This window comes from Dipodomys merriami, unplaced genomic scaffold (assembly GCF_024711535.1).
Source record: "Dipodomys merriami isolate MVZ:Mamm:240054 unplaced genomic scaffold, mDipMer1.0.p SCAF_1, whole genome shotgun sequence".
NCBI lineage: Eukaryota > Metazoa > Chordata > Mammalia > Rodentia > Heteromyidae > Dipodomys > Dipodomys merriami.
In genome coordinates, this window is record NW_027202270.1 from 12,444,795 (window position 1) to 12,467,784 (window position 22,990).

At 43.5% G+C, this 22,990-nt stretch overlaps 1 protein-coding gene across 1 annotated transcript in view; it reads left to right on the forward strand.

Annotated features, from left to right (window-relative positions):
* Serpine2 (serpin family E member 2) overlaps nt 1–22,990 on the forward strand; it is a 66,954-nt gene that overhangs the window by 29,732 nt on the left and 14,232 nt on the right. Inside the window, exons 2-4 of the mRNA XM_070015979.1 lie at nt 9,855–10,135; nt 14,499–14,726; nt 19,112–19,309. Of these exons, the coding sequence (XP_069872080.1) occupies nt 9,877–10,135; nt 14,499–14,726; nt 19,112–19,309 (685 nt within the window). The 5' untranslated portion in view covers nt 9,855–9,876. The remainder of the gene's footprint in view (nt 1–9,854; nt 10,136–14,498; nt 14,727–19,111; nt 19,310–22,990) is intronic.

Here is a 22,990-nt window from a genome sequence, read left to right on the forward strand (position 1 = left end):
CTATGGTATAACCCCTGCTCTCATTGTATTTGATGTTATAATTTGTGGAGGGGAAGGGAAAAAACAAATTGTTTAAATAGGGATATAGGTGTACCCATTGCAACAATGAGATGTACAAATGTACAAGTTGTTATGTCGAAAAATGAACTTTACAACTTTGGTGGAGGGGGGAGGGAGAATGGGAAGGGAGAATGGGAAGGGGAAATGGGAAGGGGAAACAAAGGAGGAGGCAACAATGCTTGATAAGAAATGTACTCATTATCTTGCCCATGTAATTGTAACCTCTCTGTACAGTATTTTCACAATAAAAAAAAATAAAATAAAATAAAAAATAAAAAAATCAGACTAGTTTAAGCCTTGAGCATTAAGGACGACAAAGAAAGAGAACCAACATTTTTCGAGTGGTCTGTTACCATTCAGACACCACGGTAGTTACAATCTGTCTTGTTTGTGCTTAATTAATTCCCATGGCCACCCTGAAGATAGGGCTTCAAAAATGATAAAGGAAAAGGAGATGAGGGCATAACTCAAATAGTAGCGTGCTTGGGTAGCATACACAAGGCTCTCGGTTCAAGCCCCAGCACAGAAGAAAAAAAGGAAAATGATTGAGGAGAAAGCAAGGTTGCTAAAGCTTGTGAGAGGCATCAGATCCCTTGGTCAGATGGTAGAACTGAGGCTTGAACCTTGGGCAAGTTTTCTCGGAAGCACAGAGGAGAATAGATAAATGTTCCTAAGCTTCCATTTTAAAAGGATGACTAAAAATCCCAATTGTGTTCTCTCCTGCCAGATGGAACAATATATAGATGGAATGCACTTGGATATCAGTTCAAATGTATTTTCTGATGAGATATGCTTCATTTTAGATATCTTTGCCATACATTTTAATAGGCAAAAATTTTCCCTAAGCAGTTTTAGGCTTGCTTTTGGCAAAATTAATTAGTGCTATAGATTGAGCATACACATCCATTTTAAAGTCAGATAAAATTTTCAAAAGTTCTGAGGACTCTAAATGTGTCCCTAGTCACCTGAAATAGCATGTTTTAAAGCCATCAAACTGTCATGCCTTTGGCATTTTCTGTTTGTCCTCCCCTAAGTTATAAAGATATTGACAATTGTACACTTCCTAGTGCTATCAAGACAGACTTAGTTTACTTGTTCAACCCACTTGATTATCTTAAGAAAATGTGGCCACATTTAGAAAATGAAGAGGGAACTTGGAGGACATATCTTAGTAGAGTTTATATGGATTTCAGTGCACAGTACAGATCAGAGTTCTCTTTTTATCCTCATAGACCCACACATGAAACTTAACTCCAATTACCTATGCGTTTACAGTTTCTGTCACTTCAGTAACTTCTGTCACATCTTCATGGCTCAACTCCTGAAGTGTCTCCAGAATGCCTCTAACCTAGTGTACCCTTCAGAGTTGGTCCTTTGCCTATTGGCACAATTGTGGTGAGAAATATTTGACCTAACTGTTTGGGTAGTGTGTTCCTATTTCAGACCATTTAGAAGTCTCCATTTGACAACCTAAGACCTTTTTGTATATCTGTATCTTTATGAGGCCCTGTCAAGAGACAGCATCCATCCAACACAACCTGATCTACAGGGTTTTTTTTCTACCTACTGCAGCTGTTCTAGAAGAAATACTCAACAGGCATAGTAATAAGGAAACTTTGATTCCAATAACTAGGATTTTATAAACAAGAGGACCAGAGGGATATCAGCACTTTGCCAGTGCCTGAAAAAAATGTCTGTTTTCATTGAGAGGAATTGGAGCAGAGAAACTTTGGTACTCACCTTGTTAGGCTGTGTCTTCATTGTTCATTCCAGGTGCCTGTACCGCTATGATCCCACAACAGTGGGCATGAAGGATGGGCATATGCAGGAGGATGGCTGGTTTCACACGTTAGTGATATTCTGATGGTCCTATGATCTTAGCCAGCTATTAATGCCAGCTGACCTGCCTTCCCCACCTCCATACACATCTTGATATCACCTGGTAGACCTTTGTGGTCTATACAATCATGAGTATGCCCTCAGTGTTTAAAATCTGATTTAAGTATATGGCTATAGTCCACAGCCAAATAAAATTTGTTTGATTTTTTTTTTTGGTACCGCTGGAACCCACTCGATGTCCACTGTTGATTTAGGCTTTGTTAGGTGAAGGTGCTCAGTTTTTGTGGTATCTAACTGCTGCTTCCCACTTAAAGGAGCCAGAGCTCCCCAGACAAGAAAACACTCTACCCAGAGAATGGGAAATGGCGGGCAAAATATGGGAACATCTTGCCAAACCAGAAAATAAGGACATTCGGAAGACTGTAGGATCATCGGGAAAGATGTAGGAATCAACCTGAGACTTATTTTGAGCTTTAATTCTTTTTTTTTCTTTTTCTGGTCCTGGGGCTTGAACTCAGGGCCTAGAAGCTTCCCCTGAGCTTTTGTACTCAAGGCTAGTACTGTGCCACTTGAGCCACAAATTCATGTCCTGTTTTGAGCTTTATAATAAGGACTAATTTTTACAGTGGATCAAGCATCTTAAAATGCATTGAAAAACAGACACAGTTCATAATGTCACAAGAGCAAAACCCTGTGGTGAACTAAAAATTTGGACAACCAACCCATTATGAATGAAAAACTGTGTGACATGAAATGAATCAAGCATTTATCCTGCCTTTGCTTACACAAACAGAACCTGGGAGCAGCCAGAAAATTGGTCATGGAAATTTTCTTTCTTTAGAAATAAAATGAATGAAGAAAAGAAGTTAGAATTATAACAGCACCTACTATTTGGGAACCTTGTGAGAAAACATGGTTGAGCATGGAGAGAGAGAGAGGGGAGGAGGGAGGGAGAGAAAGCGAGCACTGAAGCACCACTTTCTCTTTATTCCAACACAATATACCATACCCCCATAAACTGTTTTTGCCAGCAAAGAAGGCTGACTGGAATCTTATCAGCCAATGGAGTATGGGTCAGCAAACTTTGCCTGTTACAGACCAGATGGTAAACACTTTTGCTTTTGTCTTTTGCAGCTAGGCACCCTGTCAGCTCCTGGCTAGGGTGCTAATGAAGAAATAGTCAAAGCAAAAGAGTGTGGTCAGATCCAGCCCTCAGGCCATGGTTTGTGTATTTCCCCACCCCCACACTCTGTTCTGAGTCTGTAACTACTACTTGATACCAAATACAGGGGGCAGAGGGACTGGTTAAATAGTTCATCAGAGTGTAATCAGCAAACTCCAGTGATGAGACCACTAAATAGGACCAATCACATAGTTCTTCAAGAAAATGGTTCCTAGGGAAACGTTAAGAATAAAGCAAGTAGGGGACTATTTAAATTCTTTCTCTTAAAAGGCGTATCAACCATTTGTAATACATGCAGTTTACTTGGATCCTGATTCAAAGAAGATAGAAATCAGCTGGAGCTGTGAGTGTAGCTCATGGTAGAATGCTTGCCTAGCATGTGCAAGGCCCTGGGTTTGATCCTGTCACTGCAAAAACCAAAAGACAATCAGGACAATTTGAACACTGACTGGATGTTAGCATATTAAGTAGTTATTCATTTTGCATTGGGATAATGGTATTGCAAATGTATATTTTTTGTGTGGTTTTTTTTTGGGGGGGGGGCCTGAACTCTGGGCCTGGACGCTGTCCCTCAGCTCTTCAGCTCAAGGCTAGCGCTCTACCACTTGAGCCACAGTGCCACTTCCGGCTTTTTTCTTTTTGCTTATGTGGTGCTGAGGAATCAAACCCAGGGCCTCAGGCATGCAAGGCAAGCGCTCTACCACTGAGCTACCTTCCCAGCCCCTGCAAATGTATATTGTAAATCCCTAAGTTTAGGTTATATGTTTATGTGGGGGGAAAAAGACTCTGAATCCTGTTATATGAGGTCTAAAATTTGCTTGAAAAATAATCTTTTGATTTTACAAGAAATAAAAGGAGGCATGAGTTGATTATTGTTTTATCTAGATGGTGAGCACTTTAGGTTTATTATATATTTGCATGGATTTAAAATCTTCTGTGGCATAAGTTTAAATATTTCTCCTCAAACATGTTTTAGAGTGATCGGCCTAGGGCTAGAGTGCTTCAGCACTCCTGCCCTTCCCCCACCCCTCCAGCCCAGGTGAGAATTGCCTGGCTAAATACTGGAGTCAGAGAGTTTGTAGTATTTTTTTCTCTACAACTTCACCTGCAACTTAAATAGAGCAGAAAGACACTGTATTATTTACCTCCTGTATTATATAGGTAAGGTCGCAAGTAAGCTCCATCTCTGTGAGGATCTCCTGATCCTCACTGTCTGCTGGATTGTCTATGCTTCAGGTCTGGTCATAAGTGCTTATGCACTCAGGCTGGTGATGAGCAGCAGCTGCTGGAGTGAGGCAGCGGGGCAGAGCAAGCAGCAGCCTTTGGAAAGCACATGTCTGGCCCCTAGAACGGTAACGATACAGCAGCAGGTGAGAGAGAGAGAGAGAGAGAGAGAGAGAGAGAGAGAGAGAGAGAGGCTAGTGCTACCAGAACTTCTATCTTTTTCATTTTTTTTCCTGAGAATAATTCTAAATACAGAGGGACATCTCTTGACTTTTAGTTGACTAAAATATTTTTAGAACACTCAATATTCCAAAGCAAACCCTAGGCAATGGGTTAATCCCAGAGGTTCTGCCTCTGACTTAGCATCAACCAGCAGTAAAGCACTAAATTAGACCCTCCGGCACCAGTGCTCTGAAGCCCATGGTGCTACTTTCTATGAGCTCCTTGTCTAGTTGGGAGGAAAGAAAATGTACTTGGAGAATGACTCAAATGAGAGGTGCAGCAGGATGCTTTCAGAATTCAAAGAAGGGGGGTGAATAACCCATCTGGGTCAATCAGGAAAAGCCGAACCCTGTCTGTGGAAGAAGTTGCAGGAAGCATTGGAGGAAGAAGTTACAGGAGCATTGGCATTCACTGGTGGATGATGAGAGAGAGATGCAAAGAAAATACCAAGGCCCATGCATGCAGAGCAGACCCCTTTGTGGGGGATGTTAGCAAATTTGCAGAGTACTGACCCTCTATAACCCTTTCAGGCCATGAGGATGTTCTGGACAAGCAGGTGAAGATAGAATGCTGTTAAAGGTAGGGCAGTAAAATGCATTAGAGGACAGGAGCATCACCTGTGAACAAGTGCCACTTGACACTGTCGGTGTGGAGGGTGTGTTCTTGCGATGGCTGCCGTCAGTAAGTGGTGTTTCTGTAAGTATAGGCATACATTCTGAAGCTGGCATTTGCAAAAGGACCACCTGTTATTTTCTACACTAAATCCTGCTTAACACTCACAACAGTATCCAGTTCAGAAAGAGTCTTCAGGCTGGACAGGGGAAAAGCTTGGAGTAGGAGAAACAGGAATTATGTGGGAAAGAGAATTCCAGCATTTGAAAGACTAGCTTTATTAGGAGACTGTGATATGATTTCCTTTAGTGGTATCCTCAACTGTATACGTGTGTGTGTGTGTGTGTGTGTGTGTGTGTGTGTGTGTGTGTGTGTGTGTGTGTGTGTTCTGGTATAGAGCTTGTACTCAGGGCCTCTTGCTCTCACTTGACTTATTTTACTCAAAGTTGGTACTCTACTATCAGAGCCATACCTCACTTCCAGCTTTTTGCTGGTTACTTAGAGGGAGAAGTCTCATGGACTTTTTTTTTTAACCTAGCCACTGGCTTCGAGCCACAGTTCTCAGATCTCAGCTTCTTGAGTAGCTAGGATTGCAGGAGTGAACTAGTGCTGCCTGGCTTATACACATTTTTTTTTACTATTATGAAAACATTATACAAGAAGAGGATTTATGATCATCCATATCAATGCTGCCCAACACATTTGGGCAACACATTCTTTTATATGAAAGCTTGACGTGTAATTTCTCTTAAAAATGAAAAGAAACAGGGGGTTACTATGTTTTTCCTATTGTGGGAATTTTCCTGTTCAAAGATGAAGTGCTTGGGGACCTTGAAACTGCTGTTGTTTCTGATGAAAGATAGTCTTTTTAGACATGAGACAGTTTCACTATTCGGATGTACATAAGCTGAAAGTAATTTCTGGATCAACATCTACTCTCCTGGGCACCGCACTGTAGAGAGAAGTAAAAGCTTATTCTTAGACACGTGTACAAGCCAAGTGAGTTAAGACCAGTGAGCATTTGGCCAAACAGAAGTTATGCCCAGGACATCAGTCAAAACTAGCTCTGGTTCCAGATTATGCACAGCCCCGACCGAGCCCCAGTACACTGTTAGGAAACTGCATAGACATTTCTCAAAAACATCCTGAGTCCAAGAATCCCAGAATAACAAGCGGCATCTTTCCCTGCCGTCATAATGAAACTGTTCTTCTAACAGATTTTCCTAACCAAACAAAATTTTGTTAAACAAGATAGCTATTTATTTGGGAGACTTCTTGCTAACCCAAAGAAATTGGAGCCATTAGATTTCTTCCCCTGATTCTTTATTCCTGTTTCATAAAACATATATATATATAATATATATAACATATAATATATACATAATAATGTGAGGCATGTTTTATATATATATATATATATATTAGATAGTATTTCAGCTAGTCAGCTTCCTGCTACTAGTTGCAGAACCAATTTTCATGTCCTTTATGCCTTATGCAAATGAAAATTCAACTATCTATTTAAATGTTCACTAACCCAGGACATTTCTTTGGAGAGCCCTAGCCAGCTACAGGTAGCAGCCAGAATAAACTTGAAATGCAGAAGTCAGTAATGGAGATCAAGAAAATTGGCACTGGTCACCGGCCATTTGTCATAAAGAGTGCACAAATTTGTGATCACTTTGTGGTATATTAAATTCTAAAGAGGAAATGTATTGCCTGCAGGCGAGAGAGAGAGAGAGGAGGAAAGAATCCAGGTCTTAGATGAATTGAGTAAAACTGCCATCGTCAGGATTTGGGAGCTCGCCAGGGTCCCTGGGACTTGGAGCAACTCAGGGGATTGTCATGACATGCCAGTTAGAGGTGCCCGAGTCAAAAAATGGGCCACACTGGCCATCCTAAAGGCCCACGTGCGAGTGTATGTAGGTCACTTACACGTCATGAATTTAGAGTTTACACAATTGTTTTACAACTAAGTGCTGAAGAAACACTGGACTGTTCTGATGGGGCTTTTTGTTTGTTTTTCAAAAGTGCTTCTTTTGCAATATATAAGAAAAATTGCTACATGCTCTTGAGCTATGGCCTTAGCGGCTCACTGCACTTGGAGGAGCCAGACAGAGAATTCTATGTGTGCCATCATCCTAGCCCAACCCAGTGCTGGCCATTTCCTTGGAGAAAGTTTGGAGCTGACAGAGAGGCTCACAACTAACTAAACAGAACAGTTCTCTTAGCCACAATCAGCAAACAGAATTTTGAGTCAATGTGGAAATGAAAAAAAATAAAAAGCAGTGCTCCTAAGCTGTGGGGTTTAGGAAGGGTTGTTTTGGGGTTTTTTGTTTTGTTTGTTTATGCCAGTCAGGACCTGGGCACTTCAGCTTTTTCACTCAACGCTATCACTCCTGCCACTAAGCCACACCTCCATTTCTGGCTTTTTACTGGTTCGTTGGAGATAAGGGTCTCATGGTCTTTCTTGCCTGATGGCATGAGCCACCAGAATGCAGCTAAGCGGTAGGGTTTAATCGCACAAGTGTTTATTGAACATCTGTCATGACCTAGCGTGGGAAGTGCAGGAAGTGAGCAAAGGAAAACAGGGAGACAGTTTTCCCAACACTGCCCTACATTGTTTTTCTCTTACCAGATCACCTGCCTCTTAAAACACTTCCCTCTGTTTTCACTCGCTGGAAATCCTCCTGTCTTCCCACACATACAGACACTGTCATGGGGAACAAATTGGCTCCATGGGAGATGGGTGCCTAGCAAGACTCAGGCCTCTAAGGCACAGACCAAATTAGCAGCAGCACAACTCTGCCTTTGTTTATGCCAGCTGCTACTGTTAAATTCTTACTTAATGGAAGTATTTGTTTTTCCATAAATACATGTAAATTGCCTACCTCTTATTTGTCAGAGCCAAAGAGAACCCTATAAGTGGTAATCAAGGAATGGAACTTATTTAAAGCAAATCACTATAATTGAAAATTCTGAGTACACGTTGTACCATCCTCATGGTTTATGAATTTGCCAATTGTTTCTGCCCCACCATTGTAGATTTCAAAGTTGCTGCTGAAATTTATTTTAATTGACAGTTGTGTACTTTCAAAGGTAATATGCTTATGATAGAAGAATCGTGTCTATGTGGTTATAAGATAATCATAATAAACCCAAAGATTCTTCCCTTGTTTACTAATCACCAGTGGTGCCTGGTGTTGGTGCTACTGGTTCACACCTGTAACCCTAGCAACTCAGCAGGCTGGATCTGAGGATCAAGATTCAAAGCCAACTGGGGTGAGAGTCTTTGAGGCTCTTCTCTCCAATAAACCACCGCAAATAAATAAATAAATAGCCCAAACAATAACAAAAAGTGCCAGAAGTAGAGCTATGGCTCAAGAGGTTAGAGTCCTACACTCTAAATGAAAAGCTAAACGATAGCACCCAGGCCCTGAGTTCAAGCTCCAGTGTGGACACAAAAATAATGGTGACTCTTAAAAGGAAGCTCCTTTCCATCCGTGCACACTGGCCTCTACTGCAGCACACTCTTCCTCCTCAGGCCTTCTTCCACACTGTCCCTCCATCTGGCATACCCTTCCTGACCCTTTCACCATCCAGATCCTGTCACCTGCATCCTGCCACAGAAATGGCTCCCAAACAACTCTCTCTAGTGTCACTGTCCTTTTTCCCTCTGTTCACTCTCGTCGGGCACAGTTTTTATACCTGTTACTGCTTGCTGGTGGCTTTTCTATCTCTCCCTCTGGAATAGAAACTCCACAAGGACAGGTGTCTTACACATCTCATTTACAGTTAGTTGATCCTTGGTCCTCAGAGAGCTGAGCATAGTGGTTCCCAGCTTTAATCCCAACACTTGGCAGACTAAAGCAAGAGGATCACAAGTTCAAGACCAGTCTAGTTTACATACATTGGGACTGTTTGAGGAAAAAAGGAAACAACTAAAAATGAATAAAGGACTTGCCACATGAGAGACCATTGTGGATAAATGTTGGTTGAAATGAATGAATGGAAGGGGTTATGAGAATTAGTTATTTTAGTAGAGTGCTTGACATAGTAAAAATGCTACAAGCCTGTAATCCTAGCTACTCAGGAGGCTGAGATCCAAGGATTGTGGCTCAAAGCCAGCCTGGGCAGGAATTATCTCCAATTAACCACCAAATAGCCTGGAACTGTGGCTAAAGTGGTAGAGTGTTAGCTTTGAGCACAAAAGCTCAGGGACAGTGCCTAGGCTCTGAGTTCAAGCCTCAGAACCAACACACACACACACACACACACACACAAGACAATAAAGTGAAATATGTTTCTTTCCCATCCCTTCTGCCTAAGCACTGGGTATGAATGTTGATTCCCTCTCCTCTTCACTGTGTTCATGAGCATAGCACTCAGTTACATGAATACAATAAATTAACTTAATGAAGTATCTTGCTTTTGTGTTCATTTAAGAATAAGCCAGGCACCAGTGGTAATCCTAGCTATTCAGGAGGCTTGAGATATAGGCATCATAGTTCAAGCCAGCCCAGGCAGACAAATCCATGAGATCCTTACCACCACTTATCCAGCAAAAACCTGAAAGTAGAGCTGTGACTCAAGTGGTAGAGTACCAGCCTTGGTTAGAAAGCCAACTGGGAATAGAAGATCCAGAGTTCAAGACACAGCAATGGCACAAATATATATACTCCATGAATAATAGAAAAAAATTATCTCTATTTTTCAGGCAGTCCTTGCTGGAAGGAACCATGAATTGGCACTTTGCCTTTCTCCTCTTGACCACAGTGACTTTGCCTTCTGTGTGCTCCCAGTTCAACCCTCTGTCCCTGGAGGAACTTGGCTCTGACACAGGCATCCAGGTTTTCAATCAGATCATCAAATCACGACCTCATGACAACGTCGTTGTCTCCCCCCACGGGATTGCATCCATCCTGGGAATGCTGCAGCTGGGAGCAGATGGCAGAACAAAGAAGCAGCTCACGACAGCCATGAGATACAGCGTGAACGGTGCGTATGTTCCCAGCACCCACTGCTAGGGGGCGCCCTGAGCTGGAAGGGGCATTGCAATCTTGTCTTAAAGCCTCAGGAGGCAGAGCATCTAGGAGGGGCTATGCAGTGGGCCAGTCAGTCTGGACTGAACTCAGGGAACTAGACTCTGTCTGGTCTTAGTTCTTGGCTATTGAACTTCATGTCAGCCTTCAGTTCTCTCATGCTGCTTTCTCCCCTCTAAAGAGAAAATTCCCTGTCTCACCCACCTCCAGGGTGGACCTGGCAGAATTGCAATGTATTGGGCATGTCCTGGGATAACATGTCAGCAGGAAGGGTGGCCAGGAGCCCTGGTAGGGAGCTGTCCTGGGTGGCACTTGTGGCGGAGGTCACATGCAGCTACATGGGTGATAGATTTTCATAGATCTGCAAATGTGCCCACATGAACACCAGCAGGTATGAAAAATGAGGAGGACTTGACCTGATGGAAATTTCCCGATACAGTGATTACCAACTCTGGGAAGGGCACAGGGGACATTTCTTTTAACTTTTCTCTTGTTGCTATTGTAAAGGGGATTATGCAAAGGGGATACAGTTACATAAATCAAGGAAAGAATGCATCACTCTTTGGACATTGTCACACCTTTCTGTCTGTTGCTTTGAAACCTCATATAAATCAAACACCAAAAGTTACAAACTGAGTTCCAGCTTCTGGGTGTAGTAGTGCACACCTGTAATCCCAACAGTCAGGAGGCTAAGAGAGAAAGATCACAAGTTTAAGGTGAGCCTGGGCTGCACAGCAAGTTCTTTTCTCAGTAAATAAATAGATACGTTGGCCTCATGGTGTAATGGTTAGCACTCTGGACTTTGAGTCCAGTGGTCTGAGTTCAAATCTTGATGGGACATTTCAAGTTTGTGGAGAGATTTGAGAGAATGATGAAAGGGATGGTACTGATCAAGATGCATGGTACTCAGAAATTGGCATGTTTCATTGAAATCCCTTTGTAAAACTAATTAAAGATAATAGTTGGAAGCAGCCCATATGTTCCTCAATGGACAAATGGATTAAGAAAATGCAGTGTTTATATACAATGGAATTTTACTCATCTGTTAGAAAGAATGGTAATATACCATTCATAAGAAAATGGAAAGACTTGGGAAGAACTGTTAAGTAGGCCAGACCCAAGATAGAATGTGCCTATAAATCTATAAGTAAACACAATGGGTGGTAAGCAAGCAGTTCCAAGTGAATTAACTGAATTGTAATAGATGCTTTGGAAAGCTTTAAGTAGTACAATTTTTTAGAAAGACTAAGTCAAAGCCCAACAAAATAAGCGCCAAGAAATGGGTACTTACAAGAGGGGAGTGGGAACAAGGGGAAAGAGGTAAACAATGAATGGGGGAAGAGGGGGGAGAATGCAGTCCAGAATTCATTATATGTACCACAGAATTGAGAAATGTAAGGGAAGGAGTGGGTTAAAGGGAGTTGACAATGTTGAAGGGGTAGGGCGGAGCAAGATGGATTGTGCTCATATACTGCTCTGTTGAATGACCCCTCCCTTGAACAACTACTGTTAAAGATAACAATTTAAAAATAACAATTTAAAAAAAATTTTTAAAGTTAATGAAGGATAACAAAAGAACGTTAGTTTATGAAAAGAAAAACCTGCTCATTATTCCCGATTCACTGTAAGTCCTGATGCCTCTCGGCATCATTTCCCTTGGCTGAGGCCATCCTACCAGTGTACACGTGTGGGAGGATTGCTCCTAAGACCTCTCCTTTGCACCAACATTCATGGTGACCTCCGAGAAACAAGATCCAGTTCATATCTCCAATGGGAAGTGATGAGGTAGTTGTCCTACCCTTGGTCTTCCAACCTTTCTAGGACTCTTGACTGCCCTGGCCCCTGACTCTGGAAGGCTGACACTGGAGAGGAAGGACATGACAGTAATTGGGGCCTCAGCCTCCCTCCCTTCATTGTCTTAGCTCAGCCTCCACATGCTTCAAGGCAGCATCTGCCAAGCTGCACCGTTTGTGTGGACATAGCGGCACCCTTTGTATGAACATCAGCTTGTCCACCTGTTGGAAACAAGAAAGGCTTAAATTCCTAGAACATTCTCTTCCTCCCCCCTCAACCCCCATCACTTGGGAGAAGCTCTTCATGATTTAGAACTTCTCAGTGAAGTGCTACCAAAATGTGTGGCCTTTCCTGGGGCAGTCAGACCTGTCCACCAGCTACCAGGCCAAAAGAGCAACGAGGGTCTTACTCTTGGTTTAGCACTTCGTTTCTAGCCACCCTGGTTTTTCATGCATTAGTTCTGCAGTTCTGGGGATATTGTGCGGTTAGCCCACCAAACCTACCGCCACCCTTGTGTTTCTCCCTCAAGAATTTCTATCCAGGGCTGGGAAGGTAGCTCAGTGGTAGAGCGCTTGCCTTGCATGCCTGAGGCCCTGGGTTCCATTCCTCAGCACCACATAAGCAAAAAAAAAAAAAAAATTCTATCCATCACCTATAGGAGGGACTCGTGTCAGTGGTCATTATCAGGGCTCAGCCTCTGAGTACCCGCAGTACTGATGCTCAGGAAGGAAGGAGAAGGGCCTGTTGGGGTGGTGGAGAAAAATCTCCCCTGTGCCCAGTGTCTGCAATTGGCCTTGGAAGTATCTTTCAGCCTCTGAAGGCTGCTGCTCCCTTACTTGTAAAATAGTTCTGCCCCACGGGACAGCCCAAGGGGGTGTGAGAGGTCCAAGAATTGCCCTTTCCTGCTGTGAAGCCCACCAGGCCCTGACCTTCCTTAAAGGATCTAGGGAAGACGCACAGCTATGTTTTCAGTGACAAGTCAGCTGCTCAGCACACCTCCAAGGTGACCTTGGAGGACGTTTCAGGACAGTGAAATTTAGCAAAGATCTCAAGTGATGAGAAAGGATGTGTAATTCAGTTCTCCATAGAAGCACATCTCAGCCTTACGACATATTTTTCTCTCTTTCCTGCTTCCAAATGAAATGGAGCATGTGTGAATGGCTCGTGTAGAATAAAGCCTATATTGCCATAAATTAATTTCTTTACTCTTGGAGCTCACTATCAAGTAAAAATCATACTGCTCTGCTTGGTGGCCCATGGCAATTTTTAATAGTCTTTCTAATGCTTATTTTATTCATTTCTTCTCCCCAAATAGAAAAAAAAGGAGAAATCATGTTGTTAAGTCATTGACAGGAAGGAAATAATGCTGAAGATCGTTAGGAGAATAAATGAGGAAGTTTGATTTATTCCCCCCACCCCCAATGGAGGAACATCCAGTATCCATAGTGACCCGAGGCCCAGATGGCTTCCAGGGTAAGGTCTACAACTGCGAAGTTGTTGGAAACAGCCTAAATAGGCCTGTTTTGATACGGAAGCACAAGTCATTGGGCAGGGGTGGGTTTGAACCCAAAGCCTTGTGCTTGCTAGGTATACACTGTACCACTTGAGCCACACACCTAGCCCTTTTTGCTTTCAGTGTAGCTCACAGTGGCTTGAGATTGACATCCTCCTGCATCAATCTCCCTCATAGCTAAGCTTAATGATGTGCACCACCAGCACAATTTGGTTTTTAAGAGATTTCATTGGTTATTTTACTCCCACCTCTCCTTAAGAAAGCAGAAGATGTAGGTAGGCCCTTGGTACCCAGATTTACCTCACTTATGCTGTTCTCATTTTCTAGCAGAAAGGAGCTGGGGGAGAGTTGTTTGTTTTCCCCTGGTATTTGGATTGTACTCAGTGCTGGCCCTTAGCTCTTTCTACTCAAGGCTAGCACTCAACCACTCGAGCCACAGTTCCACTTCTGGTTTGTTTGGTGGGTTTTTTTTAATGCACTTGCCAATTATATTAGACTTGAAAACATTGGGCAGATAATAAATTTACAGTTTCTATCTCCAGTTACTACCATTAGTAAGTATGAATAGTCTAAGTGTAACCAAACCATATTTATTTCACAGCTTTCTACAACAAAGAATTCCTTCCAATTCTGATACAATTTCCTCCATTCACCTTAAATATATTTATCTCATTTTAAAACATTAAGCTACTTAAATAACTAGCATATTGCTCATGTCTGCAGAAGAAAGAGATCAGTTCTTTCTGGTTTGACCCCTTGATAACACATCTGACTTCCTGTTCCCTTCTCAATCTGTTGGTGGAGCGGGGTTGGGGTTGGTCGTTAATTGGGGAATAATTCGTTAATTGAGGTCTCACAGACCTTCCTGCCTGGGATTTGAATCATGATCCACCGATTTTGGCCTCCTGAATAGCTAGGATTATAGGCAGCGCATGACAAAGAAAAAGGTTTTTAAAACCCAATTTACTTTCATTCTTACATAAGTATTGCTATTTATTGGCTTCTCCATTAGGAGTAGGTAAAGTCTTAAAGAAAATCAACAAGGCCATCGTCTCCAAGAAGAATAAAGACATAGTGACTGTGGCCAACGCTGTGTTTGTCAAGAATGGCTTCAAAATGGAAGCACCATTTGTGACGAGGAACAAAGATGTGTTTCAGTGTGAAGTCCGGAATGTGAACTTTGGGGACCCAGTCTCCGCCTGTGACTCCATCAACCTGTGGGTTAAAAATGAAACCAGAGGTGAGTGGCCACAGTATCTTAGTTTGTGAAAGGAGGAATGAGGCTCCAAGATTCCCATGGGTGTGTTCAAGGCTAGTGGTCCCTCCACTGAGAATTACATGAGCCCAGGTGAACTCTGACCTTTCTGTCTTTCTCCACAGATTCCAAGATTCACTTCATCTGTCTTCCCTTTTCCTTCCTTCCTTCCTTCCTTCCTTCCTTCCTTCCTTCCTTCCTTCCTTCCTTCCTTCCTTCCTTTCTTCCTACCTTCCTACCTTCCTACCTTCCTTCCTCCCTCCCTCCCTCCCTCAAACCCTCCCTTTCTTCCATCCTTTCTCCCTCTTTCTCTCTTCCCCTTCTTCTTTCCCTTTTGTGTGTGTGTCTGTGTGTGTGTCTGTGTGTGTGTGTCTGTGTGTGTGTGTCTGTGTGTGTGTCTGTGTATGTGTCTGTGTGTGTGTGTGTGTGTGTGTGTGTGTGTGTGTGTGTGTGTGTTCGCAGGAAATGGGGCTTGAACTTAGGGCCTTGCTCTCACTTGATCTCAGCTCTACTTCTGGCTTTTTGCTGGTTAATTGGAGACAAGGGTCTCAGACTTTTGGCCTATGCTGGCTTCCAACAGAGATCTCAGCCTCTTAAGTAACTAGGCTTACAGGCATGAGCCACCAGAGCCCAGGTTGCCTTTCCTTTTCATGCTACTACTGCTCACAGAGCAGAATACAGCCTCTTCTCTGATCTTCTTTGCCTGCCCTACGTATTCACAGCCCTTCCTACAAGGTATTGTCTGGAAAGTTTTCTTGCTCATTTCTACCTGCACTTGCATCTTCTGCCCTCTTGGTCTGAAACACTGTGCTCACTCACCCTTGGCAGGGGTTTCTCTCTAGAGACACCTCCAGTCCCCGGCTGGTGAGGTTTGGCATCCATCCTAATACTTCCTACCTTGCATAATGACTGCTTGTTTCCAGGTCTTCTCTCTCCCAGCAGCAGAGTTTTAGGCTTGCTGTTTTGTAAACTGGGGGTCTCTGTGGGAGTGGTCAGGAGGAAACCTGGGTTTAGAAGACAGAGGAATGCCAAGGCTAGCCGGGCACTTGGGAGATCCTTCTCATAGGCGAATCTCTACAGGGAGAAGAAAGCAGAGAGAAGCCCAGCCTTGCAGGGCACGTTTCTCATCCCTAATGCTCTTGTTCCAAGATTACCCAGGTGCATGTCCAAATTCTAAGGGAGGGGCTAGCAACTTCCTGTGGGTCTCTGCTACTCACCCCTACCATGAAGGTGGCCCTCTCGTGATGGTTCTGACCTGGAGCCTCTCTGCAGCTTCTGCCGCATCTCCATGGACCCTGTGTGTGGCCACGGAGGCTCTTCTCAGTCACCTTGTCTCTGGCACACATAGCCACCCATGCATCCAGCGGTCTGAGACGTTCCCCTTCTGCTTCTCTGTGTGAGCACCTGCTTATGTCTGAACCATCATGTGAATGGCACAAGCCTTGGCTTGAAGTTCTCTTTTACCACTTCCTGATGTGTTGTGTAGCCCTAGTGAAGTTACTTGACCTCCTGTGCCTCACCTAGCTCCTCACCTATCAAATGACAGCATAATAGTTATAATAACATAGCAAGACTGGTTTGAGGATATGAATAGTACATATGAAACACTGAGCAGAGAGAGAGAGAGAGAGAGCCTGGCACTTGAGAAAATGTTCACGAAATGAGTGATTTTTGTAGCTCTTAACTCAAGTAGTGTTTCCTCAAGGACCCCATCCATCCACCCCAGATCTCACCAAGCAGATTGGATCCCTCTTACATTTACCCCATGGGCTTGAGTACTTTCACTTCAAAGTGTTTGCTAATTATAGCTATATATTTTGCCAAGTCATTTATGTCAGCCTCCACTTTTCTCTAATCCATACTTTTTAGAGGGTAGGGCTCCTTGTTGTGTTTTTGCTGAAGAGTATATCTAGTATATGGTAGGTTTGTAGGTATCCAAAGATGGATGGATAGGTGCATGGATTCATGCATGCATGCATGCATGCATGTACATACATAGGTTAGTGGGTAGATGGGTGGGGTGGATGAGTGGATGGATAGATGGATGGATGAGTGGGTAGATGGATGGATGAATGGTGGATAGATGAGTGGGTGAATGCATGGATGGATGAATGGGTGGAGAGATGAGTAGGGGATAGGTGGATGGACAGATGAATGGCTAGGTAGATGGATGGATAGATGAGTGGATGGATAGTAAATACATATGTTAATGACGGTAAGTCCTCTACATGCCTCCTTACTTCTAAACTATGCATTTCTTGCCTTTTCCTTCTTTGCTTTTTCTTTCTTTTTTTCTTCCTGTCTACTTACTATATATTTCAGAAAAAGGATGATCATTTTTCTTGAAACTCATCTTGAGCACTGACTGCACATAGGACACAATGCTAGGAGTGAGGAAAAATAAATGCTCAAATGCAGTTCACAGCTCAGTTGGGGAAGACAGACACATTAAAGTTGCCTAGAGTAAAGGTCTAAAGTGTCATGATGGTGCGAAGCCTTGAACTCCTAGGAGATCAGAAAGAGAGTTGGCATGTAGGTAGAGGGAGCTGTGGGCTGTGTCTAAGGGATGTAGGAAGTGGACTGGCTAACATTCCCAACAAAGGCAGGAAACAGCAGTCACCATTGGGAAGCAGCTTCATGCTGTTGGAGGAGCATGGTGTGTAGACCAGGATGGGCTGCAGAGGCCAACCTTGTACTGAGTTCAAGTATGGATGAATATGGCTTACGGTTTTTTTTCCCAGGTCCTCACCTAGGTGGCATTTGTGCCCCCTTGTGGAAATAAAGAGCAGTAATGGTACTGTTCTCACAGGGTCAGGGAACAGCAACTTCTAGTGTCATTCATTGTCATCTAAAAGAATTTAACATTCTGCCTCATTGCACACTTTGGCTTTTTCAGAAGCTATTAATAGTCCTCTGGACATTTAAAGTTTTATAATTCACAGTTATGTTATACAGCTCTATACATACACATATACACATACACACATATAGCATGTACATACACAGTCAGATTTTCTTCAAAGATGATGCAAAAGGGACCTTTAGGTCCCTTTTTAAAAAAAACACATAAACTTTAGCCACGGTTTACTCTTGAGAAGTATCTCAGGAACATCCTGAAACAGGCAGTTGTATTTGTCCCTGATATAAATGAGTCAGGCCTTCCCCAACAGGCTGGGAAGGAAGCATTTTTCTCCAGAGTTCATTCTTCTAGGCTGACTGTATCTTCTTATCTCTGTAAGATTGGGAGCTCACTCAATGCCTGAGCCAGAAATGGAGATGCTAGTGTATATTTTCAGCTTGTCTTTAAGTATTCATGAGGCTTGTGATAACCAGGGATTCCAAACTAATCACAACATTTCTGCCATTTGAGAAGAAATGAAGCACTTACCCTTCATAACATTGCGAATGCCATAGTGCTTATTTTTGACGGGGATTAACTCAACCTAGTGGTAAAACACAAAGCTAAGAAAATGTGCTTATCTTTTGGAGAAAGAACAAACCAGCGCTCATGTCAGCAAAACCATGTAAAATAATTATTAATTAGGTATAGTTTATTTGGGCAAGTAAAAGTTTTCTAAGCCACAGAACTTTGTAGAACTAGTTATCATTTCTTTTTTTGGGGGGGAAGGGGGTCCGGTTGTGGGCCCTGAACTCTGGGCCTGGGCACTGGCCCTCAGCAATTCAGCTCAAGGCTAGCGCTCTACCACTTGAGCAATAGCACCACTTCCGGCTTTTTTTTCCTGCTTATGTGGTGCTGAGGAATCGAACCCAGGGCCTCATGCATGCAAGGCAAGTGCTCTACCACTGAGCCACCTTCCCAGCCCCCCAGTTGTCAGTTCTTAACCTGAAGTTTGGGAACCCCTAACCAAGGGAGGGGATCTCTATAGTCTTTTCTAAGTCTCTGATTTTAACCCAGTTTCAAGTTGACTTGAAAAATTGAAATGTGATTGAGAAAAATGAGAAATTAGAGTGCTTTAAAGGTGATCTTTTGTTTGTTTTCTGTTGTTGTGCCAGCAGTGGGGTGTGAATTCAGGGCCTCGAGCTCTTGCTTTGCTTTCTTGCTCAAGGCTAATGCTCTACTACTTGAGTCACACCTTCAGCTTTTCTTTTGCTAGTTAATTGAAGGTGAGAGTCTATCTGATTTGTCTGCTCAGGCTGGCTTTGAATCTCGATTTTTCCAATCTCAGCTTCTTGAGTACCTAGGACTACAGGTGTGACCCACACCAGCCTGAAAGGGTTTGTTTTTTGGCAAATCCTATAAAAATCCAGTGTTTTCTATTTTCTATTTTGCTTGATCACGGCAGCTGCCGTGTGCCCTCACTAGTGTCCACGGTCCTGAGGTAATGTCTTTGTGCTCTTGGGCTTCACAGGCATGATCGACAACCTGCTGTCCCCAGATCTTCTCGATGGCATGCTCACCAGACTGGTCCTTGTCAATGCTGTATATTTTAAGGGTCTGTGGAAATCCAGGTTTCAACCTGAGAATACGAAGAAGCGGACATTTGTGGCCGCTGATGGGAAGTCCTATCAAGTGCCGATGCTGGCCCAGCTCTCTGTGTTCCGGAGTGGTAAGTCCATGCTGAGGGTGGCTGGTTCTAGAATGTACTGATAGAAGAAGGCCTTTTGAGTACTTTGACTTAACTCAAGAACACTCTTTCACCCAAGTGTTGTGGCTCAAGGCTATAATCCCAGTTACTCAGGAGGCAGAGGTAGTCAGATCACTAGTTCCAGGCCAGCCCTGCCAAACTTGTCTCAAAACAAAACAAGGAACTAGTGGCTCACACCTACTCAAGAAATTGAGGTCTGAAAATCAAGGTTCAAAGCCATCCTGGGCAGAAAAGGCTGAGATCTGAGGGTTGTAATTGAAAGCCAGCCCAGACAGGAAAGTGCATGAGTCTCCTACCTCTAACTAACCATCATAAGGGGCCAAAGCGGTTCAAGTGGTAGAGTACTAGCCTTGAACAACAGCATCAACAACAGCAACAAAAAACACCCAGGGACAGTGCTCCAGCCCTGAGTTCAAGGCCCAGGACTGATGTAAAATGGTAGGGGGAGGGTGCCTGGCAAATTCAAAACCTTAGATTCAACCCCCAGTACAACAAAAAAAAGGAAGGAAGGAAAGAGGGGGGAAAGATAGAAAGAAAAAGAAAGAAAGAAAGAAAGAAAGAAAGAAAGAAAGAAAGAAAGAAAGAAAGAAAGAAAGAAAGAAAGAAAGAAAGAAAGAGAAAGAGAGGAAGGGAGAGAAGGAAGGAAGGCATAAAGGAAGGAGAAAAAAGGAAGAGAGGGAGGGAAGGAAGGACAAAGAAAGGAAAGAGGAAAGAAAGAAAGAGAGAAAGGAATGGAGAAAGAGAGAAAGAGAGAAAGAAGAGAGAGGGAGGGAGGGAAATAGAAGAGAGAGGGAGGGAGGGAAAGAAGGATGGCAGGAAGGAGGGAAGGAAGGAAACAGGAAAGAAAGAAGAGAAAGGGGAAGAGAGAGAAGGAGAGGAGAGAAAAGCAAAACTTACAATGACTGATGACCAGCTGGGGCTTGGTGTGTGTGAGCCATGGCAGGTTGTGGGAAGACTTGACTAGAAGGACTTCCTCAGTGTCTTGCCCCACCAGTCCATTCCAGAGAATTTATTCTCTGAAGTGAATCATTCACTAGCAAATGAACAGACGCCAGGTGCAAGCATACAGGCAGCTCTCAGTTCCATGGCTTCTGTGTTTTCAGGTTCAGCCATCCTCAGATGGAAAATACAAAAAAGAAATCTATACATATTTGATATATATAGATCTTTTTCTTTTGCCATTTTCCCTGCACAATGCAAGGTAGCAGTTATTTACATGGCATTTTTATTGTATGAAATATTAAAAATAACATTGTTTGAAATGTACAGGGAGTGTTCTACACTGAGCTGATTCTTTCTGCTCCCAGAACCAGACCCAGTAGATCCCAAGGGATGCAGATCGAGAATGGTAATCAAAAGTAGATTTACCTAGGTACAAAGATGATACAGAGTACTATTGATATCAGAAATCAGCTTAATCAAACAGCAGATGCCAAGCAGTCTTGTGTGCATAAAATAATTTCTATTCATATATCCGTAGAGATGTATCTTACAGAACGTTCAATAAAACATCCGTAGTGGTAGGATTTCAAACACCAAATTGTTTTTCCTTATTTGGGATTGAAATTCTGGTTAATGAATATGCATCCGTTTTATAGTCAGGGGAGAATGTCACCAATCCCCGCCATCATTCCACAACCAAGACGAGTCTGGTGCTGGATGTTTAAATCTCATTTCACTGAAGCACTCGATCCACTTTAAATTAATTTCTTTGTTTCCTCTGTAACGTAGGCTTCATGTCTCCAGGCTATACCTGGATGCGTGGGCCCCACATCCTCAACACACTTCACCTCCAAATAGCGGCCTGCCTGCTGAAATTAAGTCATTGCTCCAAAGGGAGCTAATCAAGTCACTTTGCGTAGCAATCAGCAGCCAGGCTTCTAAAGGAAAAAAAAATTGCCCAAATTGTCAGTTGATAAATGTTCCTTCAAAGATTATCTACACTTTGAAGCCCCATGGAAAGTTTGGCCTGAGTAGCTGAGCATAGTTAAGTGTCTCCTTCATTCTAGAAAGTCATTTCTACTTTCCAATCACCACCCTGCCTCTCACTCCAGCCTGTGCTGGTGTAGGGAGATCACAGGGTGCTAGCCCCGCCTCTCAGCGCTTATCTGAGCAGAATGGTTTTTATTTTAGGTCAATGTTTTGTATATAATCTACACTCCATTAAATTTTTTTTAAGTGAAAAGACATTGTTGGTTGTGTGTTTGTCTCTACTGTTGAAAAACAATGACAAACCAGTAGTTGAGGATTTTAATGCAAGGATTCTTTAGAGTTTCCTATGGAAGATTCAAATGTTTGCTTTTATAAGAATATGACGTGCTTTGCTTGAGTATGTAGGCTGTTCCCAGAGAGACGTACTCCAAGCGCATAGCTTTTCTATTCAGAAATAATTTGTCTAAGCACCTGTGTGTGTGTGTGTGTGTGTGTGTTGCCTAAATGCACTCTTGTAGACAAAGAATAGACAGACTGGACAGAACCTGAGTGTGTACCGGATCCTGCCTCTGCTTCTGCCTTCCCTGATTCTTGCCTAGCCATTGAAATGTAAACATGGCTCCTGAGGGACATAATAAAGTGAGTTTGCATCTCAGGCATCAGCCAAACTTGGGGTGGGAGAGGAGTCAAATTTTTCAGCCCCTCCCACCCTGTCTGGATTTCCACTGCTGTCCTGTCTGAAGGCTGCTTCAGTGGCTCCATTGCCCACTGTCTTCCAATGGAGTTGGCTACTGGGGAGCCAGCAGGTGACAGGGTGAGAAGGAAGAGACCCCCTTCCCTCTGTCCACCAGGTCTCCTGGCAAGGGAGCCATGGCCAGGAACTCTTTCTCCCTGGATCATCCCCTACAGGCACCATTTCTCTGGTGCTTCAGAACTAATGCCTTTGATAAACTGCTCAGGGGTGTGATGGCGTGTCTGTTTCTTGGACACCCTGACTGGTGTGTGTACTGGATTCAAAATACAATGTGGTGTGAGCATCTCCCCTTGCTCTGCTTAGAGTTCCTCATAAGAGAACCCAGACATCAGCTTGCTGCCATCCTTCCTGCCCTCCTTCCTGTGCCTGTCATCGGGTTTTTACCGAGTGCCACAGAACTGGAACCCAGCTGGGCCCTGTGGCAGAGTATGGTGGCATCCTGGTGGCAAAGTGATCTGCTGATAAAAAGGCTTTGAGACCTGACTCAGCTGGGGTCCTGTGCAGACCCCGCAGGCTGTGGTGGCCCCGGCAGACACCGATTTCCTAACTGCAGACCGCGCAGCCTGTCAGCCGTTTCTGTCCACCGCCTCTCACCCCACCTGCCTCACCAGGCAGGCCTCAGAGGAGCAGTGCCCAGACTCCCGCGGCCTGCAGTGCCTGTGTATCCTGTCCTAGCCCTCAGCCAAGTCTCGCTTGTTCAGTTTGTCTCCTTTACTTCTCCCGAGATGTTATCACAGGGTGAAAAGATTCACGTGGTAGCGTCAAAGTGACAGGATGGAAAGGAAAAGGAAGGAGAAAACCCCTCTCCATTACACCCCATAAGTACCTCAAAGATAGAAATTTTTCTACTTAAAAAATAGCCAGGCACCAGTAGCGCACGCCTATAAATCCTAGCTACTCAGGAGGCTGAGATCTGAGGACCATGGTTCAAAGCCAATTTTAAATAGTTCCCCCCT